This window comes from Amaranthus tricolor, chromosome 14 (assembly GCF_026212465.1).
Source record: "Amaranthus tricolor cultivar Red isolate AtriRed21 chromosome 14, ASM2621246v1, whole genome shotgun sequence".
Taxonomy (NCBI): domain Eukaryota; kingdom Viridiplantae; phylum Streptophyta; class Magnoliopsida; order Caryophyllales; family Amaranthaceae; genus Amaranthus; species Amaranthus tricolor.
The window spans coordinates 4535914-4544057 of record NC_080060.1 but is presented as its reverse complement, the minus strand read 5'-3'; the positions used below and the strand labels follow the sequence as shown (position 1 = coordinate 4544057).

Sequence of the window (8144 nt, the reverse complement as noted above, 5' to 3'; positions counted from 1 at the left end):
TTGGCAAGAAATAGACCTACTAATATTGATTGAAAGGAGGAAAAACTTAAGTAACATAACACACCAGTGTTGGAGCTCAAGTGCTCAACCCAAGACTAACAATGAACAATTAATTCCTATACAAGAAGACTGTAGCACATGCCAACCCGATCTTCTGGAAAATAGAGCAAAAAGCACAAATACTTCTATTAACGGAAAAAATTTTTACCTAAGAATGTTATGTATATCGAACGCAAGAAAAAGAAGATTTTTGCAGGAAGTTTAGCTTCTGACACTTTGGAGTTCTTTGTTGCTGATCCAAGTAGTCATCTTTGCCAAGAAAGGAATACACCTTTCTCAAATCTTTTTAGTCCCATTGCCAAGTATGCCTCACTTTTTGGAATCTTTGGCATGTTCATCATCCTGTAAAAGCGACATTTTTTTTCTAGGTCAGGTTCACAACTTCATTTCAGAGCATATTATCGACAGGTTTACATGTTCGAATAAGGTGGAACCGAATACATATGTAACACATCAATCTTCACATTTCAAGATAAATTTGGCAAATAAAAAGTGTTCTTGCACTATTGACATAAGAGAAAAGAGTAACAAAAGTTATTTGTAAGCCTTATTGATGTAAAATAGGTTATTTGGGTGAAAACCTCTGAAAACTAAACTTGGGGGGAGAGTGATAAAGAAGGGGAAAGAGTTTGAACTCACAACTCATCTTGTTTGAGACCGTCTCACCATGAGACGGGTACATATAATTAGCTGATTTTTCTAATTGATCATTTTAAAATTGTACGTGATCGCCTTCAAAACAAAATGTATATGGGTCAGCCCAATAGAGATAGTCTCACCATGAAACGTATCAAAAAGAATTTGTGCATTATATATTATATAAGGAAAAAAAGGTTTGGGAGGCGACGCCCCTTCCTGCCCTAACTATGTTTTGCTTATGTATACAGCAAGAAATTTCTCAAAATTCAGTACTACTTCACACTGGATAAAGTTCGAGTCAAACATAACTATACAACTCACAAATTCATAATAGACACAATAAACATCTGAAGAAGTAAGGAAAACAAATTTACGTACCGAACTATCACCAATCTTGTCAAAGTCATCATCAAAGGCATCGTCACCATCATCACCATCTTCTGTATAACGCATTAAAAAGAAATGTTTAAAAAGGACATACAAAATCAAGATCTCAGATAGAGCACAAAATGTGATAGAACAAGGAATTAAGAATCATATACGGCAGCAAAAAGGTCAAGAGTAAGATATCTGAAAACCGCAAGACTGTAGACTAGTCAACTTTGTGCTCTCCAAGATTGCTTCCTTACACAGGATTTCCTCCGTAACATGCAATGCTAATTTCTAAAAGTTTCTTCCAAAGGTAAATAGCTACCGTATAATGAAGAAAACATGCAGGCATGACTCCTATTTAAATTGGGAAAGAAAACAGATATCTGGAAATCAAACACCAAACTATAGTTTTAGAGCTCATCATAAGTATTGATCTTCCCAAAGCTAACATCCACTCAGAATGTCTTACTTAAGAGAAGCTGCCGCCTTCAAATGAAGAATCCAACAGGACAAAGTGTGGATATTAAGTTAGTAAAAAAATGATCTACACGAAAAATGACCTTAACAAATCCCCACCTAAACTTCCCCCAGTAAGTACAGTCAGAACCTCAATCATTGAATAAAACCCCTCTAACTCTATCAAGTGGCAGCCACCAGAATTGCAATTTCAAACTATGACCATTAATCAACATAATGTTAGAGACACGAGTCATGCAAAGAAGACAGATGGAATAAAGAGAAAAGCAGAGCTAAAAGAGCGCTCATCAGTGTAGGAAAATAGCGCAAGTCTTCACAGAAAATTAGTTATTATTTGAATTAGTCTCCTTAGATCCTTTATATTAAAATATTTTGTTTTTTCTAGTAATGTTATATAGGAGCGTCCATTGTACAGAAAGTTTAATGAGTTGGGTTTGCTTCTTAGAACATAAATTTGAGGTCTTTAATGTGTTTATTTCATTCTATAAAGTGCTGACTACTCAATTCAAAACACAGATCCAGATTCTTGATCAGATAATGGGGAGAATACATAAACCTTGACATGAAACAATTCACTAAAAACCATGACCTTGTTCACCAAACTACTTACCGTGACACACCTCAACAAAATGAGGTAGCCGAAAGGAAAAACAAAACAAAATCCTTCTTGAAATCACCAGGGCGCTAATGATTGAGTCTAATGTACCAGCCCACTTGCCACTGCTATTTATACGTAAGGAAAAAGAAAAGAAGTAGCAAATTTCATGAGAGATTTGGGTACGAAGGAGAAGACAAACCAGGAGATTCATCCTCAAGCAAGAAAGGTACAGAAGAGAGGAAACAAAAGGGCAATTGACCAAAAAGTTTTCTCAGGGACCATTTACTGTCCAGAAATTAGTTGTTGTCCTATTTCTTACTATGTTATTGGGACTTGTCCTAGTCTATTTTTTTATGTGCACGTGAGTGATAATTGCTAATTCACCAAAACCTTCCTTTAATTAATTAATTTACTCTTCTTCAGTATGGAATCTAGACTTAGGAGTTTCTCACACAACTGTATTTTGCTCAGTTCTTAAAACTCTACCAAGAAAAAATCAAGTTTTTTTTTTAAAAAAACTTTTTCCTTCACAGTTGATTTGCCACCAACTCAATCTCTTTTGTCAATCTGACCATCATTACTCGGTAGGTGTCCTACTGCACATGACCTAATCCTATTTCAATCCCAAGTTTATTAATGAGTACATGCATGCTAGAAAAGCAAACTGATAGAACATAAAATAAAGTATTCAGTTGATAATAACAGGATTTGACTAAAAGATAATAAATTTCCCAAACAGTCAATACAGTGAACTGGAAAAGCACCTGGTCCTTCATCACTGTCTCCAAGGTCACCCAGAAGAAAGACATCCAGATCTTGTTCAGCAGATGACGTTGCTGTCTTGAGTGGCCGAGTTGATTCTGCACCATCTGGCTTAGACACAGAAACACTTTTAGCAGCTTCCTTTTCCTTTTCTGCTTTAGCTTTCTCCTCTTCTGCAGCCTTTAACTTTGCCTCCTCATTGTATCTTGTCTCGAACCTGATTTTAACAACAAAAAGTTGGGAAGAGCGAAACTGGGAGAGGCAGCAATAGAATACTGAAACCACAAATAGTGCTAAAACAAAATTTTATAGAAAAAGATTAGACACATTCAAGCTAATATAGAATTAAGCAGACTTCTGGATTTAATTTTGAAGCTGGAGATTGTAAACTCAAGCATTCTGTAATGATGGGTTGAAATCTGTGGTGGTGAGGTGGTTGTGTACTTGTGTATGGGTGTTTGTAAGGGTTGGGGATGGGGATGAAGCTGCAGTTTGTACTTGGTCAGATTTATAGCAATTAGGAAGAAATATGCAGAAAATATTGATATCTGTATCACGAAAAATATATAGAAGAGCTCTTCGAGACTCGAGTGGCTCTAGACTCCCATAGTGTACGACAACACTTTTCTCAATACAAGCAAGATTGCCTTCATTCCCTCCCCTTCATTATATATGCAAGAATATGAGGGTAACTCCCTATGCATGAAATAATAAACTCACCATAACAAAGTAACAACAAAATAACAAAATATATTATTTATGTTTAGTTGGGTTTTTCAAAAGTCTATTGTGCCCCTTGTGTAATTTTCATGCATGATATCTTCCTATTTAATTCACTCTCAAATAAGTTTACATTTCTTGGGTGGAGAATAGGAGAGAATTGACAAGTTACTTTTTAATTGAAGTCATCCATAAGAATGAAAAGTTCTCCAAATGCCTTTAAATAGAGCTTCACAGGGGGGGGGGGGGGGGGGGTTGGGACTGGTACTCCGAACTCGGTATTCAGTAGCAACCCCTAAGAAATGATGCATGATAACTGATATCTATTAAAAGTGGGGAAAAAATCATGGCTAAGGTGAATGCTCAAAGAAACTCATTGATTGCGCAGACTAAGAAGAATTAAACGACAGGAGCTCCACCAGCTCAAACTCCAAGGGCATAAGAGATATCTAGCAGTGCATACAAAATTCCAAAAATTTAAAAGACCATATAAATTCGTTGTATGAGTACATACCACAGAAAAGAATTGCAGAGAAAGTCTTGAGCCAAAAAATAAGGATCAATCTACATTTAGTTTATCTGAATATCTACTCTCATAGAGTAGAAAGTATTAGAAAAGTTAAGGTACTTACGGAGCTATGTGGCTATTCACAAGCATAAAATAAATTCTCCAAAACTTCCTTTCTTTCATGATGCGAGGGCACAACTCATATCGTAGCTTAGAGATTTCCTGCCAAAAAAGAATACATTCATACAATATAAAAAATCTTCCCACTCGCATGCACCTATAATTTATATGGATGAATGTGTGTGTGTGTGTTTCCAAAATAGGAAATGCCACAAACGAAGAAAGTAAATTTGTGCCTAGTTGAGAATAGATATGGACAAAATGGTGGGAAGTTGACGTTCAATTAAATACCAATTGAACAACAAAGTAAGACTCAAGAGAAAAATGGAATCAGGCAAATGTTCATACTCCCACTGTCCATTAGAAAAGAGATGCAGACATCTTTGTCTTCCATCACAGGTTATCTTCAATTCTCTTTTCAGAGTTCAGTTACAGTAAATGTGCGGAAGAAACATAGAAGCCATTAAGGTATATGATTGCAGAAGTGTCTACTTGTATATATTATGCAAAGCCAAATAGAAGAGAAGGAAAAAGCTGTGTAACCTTTACTGTTGACAGCACAAGAATTGCATGTCTTGCCTGCCACTCTGTAAGATCCTGCCGCACATTTGAGACTGTAGGAACATCAGACATTGGAGCATCATCTGTCAAAAATGCAAAGCTTCATATTAGCACATATTACAATTTTGGAAAGTTACAGCAACATGACAATCTAAATTGTACATCAGATGTATTCTAATACCAAGTGTAAGTTTAAACTTAGAGCCTCCGCTCCCTAATCCCACAGCCGAAACGGAGTACAACAACAAGCTCAAGAAAAGGAACACAGGAGAGTAATGTGGGTGGTGCAGGAGGAGGTGAAGTAACAAAATTCTTGAAAAGATGAAATAAAGTACTCATATAGAAGCCAAGCAGGGGAAAATGAACAGCCCAAATGCAATTACAGAAAAAACAGTATTGAACTCATAGGTGATGCCTAAAGAAAACTAGAGCAGACAATTTTTAGAAGCATGATGAACATAAATGTCAAAGCAATAAGCTGGAGTCTTGAGAGTGAGAAGCTCCTTAACCAAATAACTAAATCTTTATACAGCAATCAATTTCATTTTACTCCATCCATCCCATACAAATCAGAAATGTGGAACTACCTATTGCTCCATGTTAACAGAACTTCATCCCAAATTGAGGAAATATTTGGCTTTCAAAATTTTGTCCCAAGTTTGAGGCTTGAAGACAGCATCTTGTTTAAAATGTAGTACTACTATATCAATACATATTTCAATAAAAATTATATTGTACTCGTCATTCAGGAAACTTTATAGATAGTGTTCCACATATTGTGTTTCTTCGTACCACGTTTCACAGCGTACTTTTTCCATGTAACATTCCAACCCACAATAAAGCCCTTTAGCTATTTGGCACCATCCAAGGAAGTTCTTTCAAACAGAAGTATATTACTTTCTACAGAATACCATTTTATCTTCATCGCATGAACTCCTGTACACTCTCTATAATTATACTTTCTCTCAATCCTTTTCCTTTTCATTAACTTTTAAGAATATTCTTAAAATACCTACTAAAGTTCGGTAACAAATTCAAAGTGGGACGAAGTATATGAACACAAGAAGATATTTGGAGTAAAAAATCAAAGATGAGCAATTTTATGATACATCTCAAAGAAAATGCTTCAGAACTGTAAGAAATATTCTAAAGACAAAGACCTGTACAACAAGTTTTTTTCGCTTTGACAAAGCAACAAAATCCAGAGCTGCACATACTCAACTGATTTTTCCATAAACATTAGTGAACTAACAGTATTCTTTAAAGATCAGTCCTATACATACTTTTTATCCAACCAATCAGCGAGAACTATGATAACGAATTGTTAAATTGGGCTGAACTTATTGTGAATGTGGAAAGACAAGGTGCACACACTTCGTAAGGCAAGGAGATATTATCCCAAAACCATATGACACATCTCTATTGACAGCAAGATCACACTTATTTCCAACCAGAAGTTTGTTAACGTTGTCACTAGCATAACCATCAATTTCATGTACCCATTGCTTCATATTGTTAAAACTTCCCATATCTGTAACATCGTAAAGAACCTTAGATTGTAACGGGTATGAATATCTCCGAGTACTAGCGATGAAAGCCTGTTCTACATTAGCAGCATCCTTTGCACTAGTCTCCATAAAAGGTATGCCAGTTTCATCAGCAAAAACATTGTCACTAGTCTCCATTGCTATTTCTCTTCTTCACCCTTCCTTTCCATCCTAAACAAACAAGGGAGACTTCCCCATTATTCCCTCCCCTTTCTTTTCCCTCTCTTCTCCTTTCCTTTCCTCCCTAAATTGTTATCCAAAAAAAGATATGATTTCATCCTTTCCCAGCCCTTTCATGATTTCTATATTCAACAATCATAATCTTCCTCATGCTTTTCACTAGCACCATCAAACTCCTTTCCTGAGAATTCATAGTGCACTTTTGACATTCTCCATTTCAAGATCTTTAGAGACTCCTAATATTTTCATATTCACAGAAGCCACATCCAAAAACTTTCACCAATGCAACAAAATGTACAGTTAAACTTAGTGTTTCTTCCATTCATGCTTGGCCAGATACTGCCTTATTTAATTAAACATTACTCTAGAAAACACTTTAATCTTGCAATGACCCTTCTTTATAACAAACGCAAGGACCAAATTTATGCAATGCGTTATCATACAGAAAAGTCATTACAGTGCCTTTTCTCTTACCCCATTTTCTAAGGTTTTACTTTTATCATGACATTTTCCTTGTTTAAACAACATAAATGAACATTCAATTAACCAATCAAGATCACATAAAATCAAAGGCACAGCATAACAAGATCCAAAACGAACCCACCAAAAAAAATCAAAAACAAAAATAGCCACATTTCCGAATAAAAAAGATCCAAAATCAGAAAAACCCATACCCGGAAGTGGAAAATCCTGAAAAGTACTCATAGTAATCTCCTTAACAAATTCCCTCAATTCATCAGTAATTCCAAATCTCTGAAGCTCATCAACCGAAACTTCGTCCTTCTGAACAACAGACAAATTAGAAGAATCAAGGAGAGAAAGAGACTTGATCTGATCAGCGCGTTTCAATGCTTCAGCTTTTATTTGATTAGAAGCTTCAGCAGCTAACTCCTTGGATCGTTTAGCAGTCTCAGACACAATGTCGGCAATCCGAGAACTACCACCGATTGTAGAAGTGAGTTCTTGGGAACGTTTTGCAGCTTCTTTGGTAAGTTCTTGAGATCTCTTAGCAGCTTCTTTGGTTAGTTCTTGAGATCTCTTTGCAGCTTCTTCTGCAAAGCTTTTGGCTTTGCTCCAGAAGTCCATTTCTATGGCTACAATGTGGATTTGGGGTTTTGATTATGGATGTGAACAATGGAGTGTTGAATTTCTGGAATTTTTTAGAGTTGACGAGAAAGAAAGAAATGATATTTTCGAGTTGATTTTCGCAGGGATACGTGCGATTAGCGTGAATGGGGAAGCACAGTATAATTATGGTCCGACTCAAATTCGACTCGATCCGACAAAAAATTGATTTGAAATTGAGCTAGAATAATCTAACTTGAAGTGTGTTTATAGGTTACAAAACATATGACAAGTTCAAACCTTTACTTAACATTCACCAAATGTGAACTTCATCATCGGGAATCACCATATATCGAACAGAGTAACAAGAAGATTTTGTATTTGCACTTGATATTAATTCTAGGCGAGATCTCTTTCCTAAATCATCACATTAAATTCCTAGCACAAGGAACTTAGAACGAACTAAAGTGGAAAAAGAAATGGAAATTTACAATCGAGGGTTACAAGTTCTTTATATAAAGTGCTAGAGAGAATA

General features: G+C 35.8%; 1 protein-coding gene across 1 annotated transcript; it reads right to left on the bottom strand.

The window, feature by feature from the left end:
- LOC130800425 (uncharacterized) lies at positions 1-7821 on the bottom strand. Its single transcript, XM_057663943.1, has 6 exons — positions 7219-7821; positions 4800-4900; positions 4261-4358; positions 2911-3125; positions 1078-1139; positions 1-402 (listed from the first exon to the last, which is right to left on the bottom strand). The coding sequence occupies exons 1-6, from the start codon at positions 7628-7630 to the stop codon at positions 370-372; spliced, it is 921 nt and encodes a 306-aa protein (XP_057519926.1). The 5' UTR covers positions 7631-7821; the 3' UTR covers positions 1-369.
- Positions 7822-8144: the final 323 nt, after the last annotated feature.

Bases quoted from the DNA above. Each gene is read 5' to 3' on its own strand.
- LOC130800425 (XM_057663943.1), bottom strand. From the start codon at position 7,630: ATGGACTTCTGGAGCAAAGCCAAAAGCTTTGCAGAAGAAGCTGCAAAG. The intron at 4,359-4,799 runs GTTACACAGCTT...CTTTTTTGGCAG, and splicing joins TTGTGCTGTCAACAGTAAAG to GAAATCTCTAAGCTACGATA. The intron at 3,126-4,260 runs GTAAGTACCTTA...TGTTAAAATCAG, and splicing joins GTGAATAGCCACATAGCTCC to GTTCGAGACAAGATACAATG.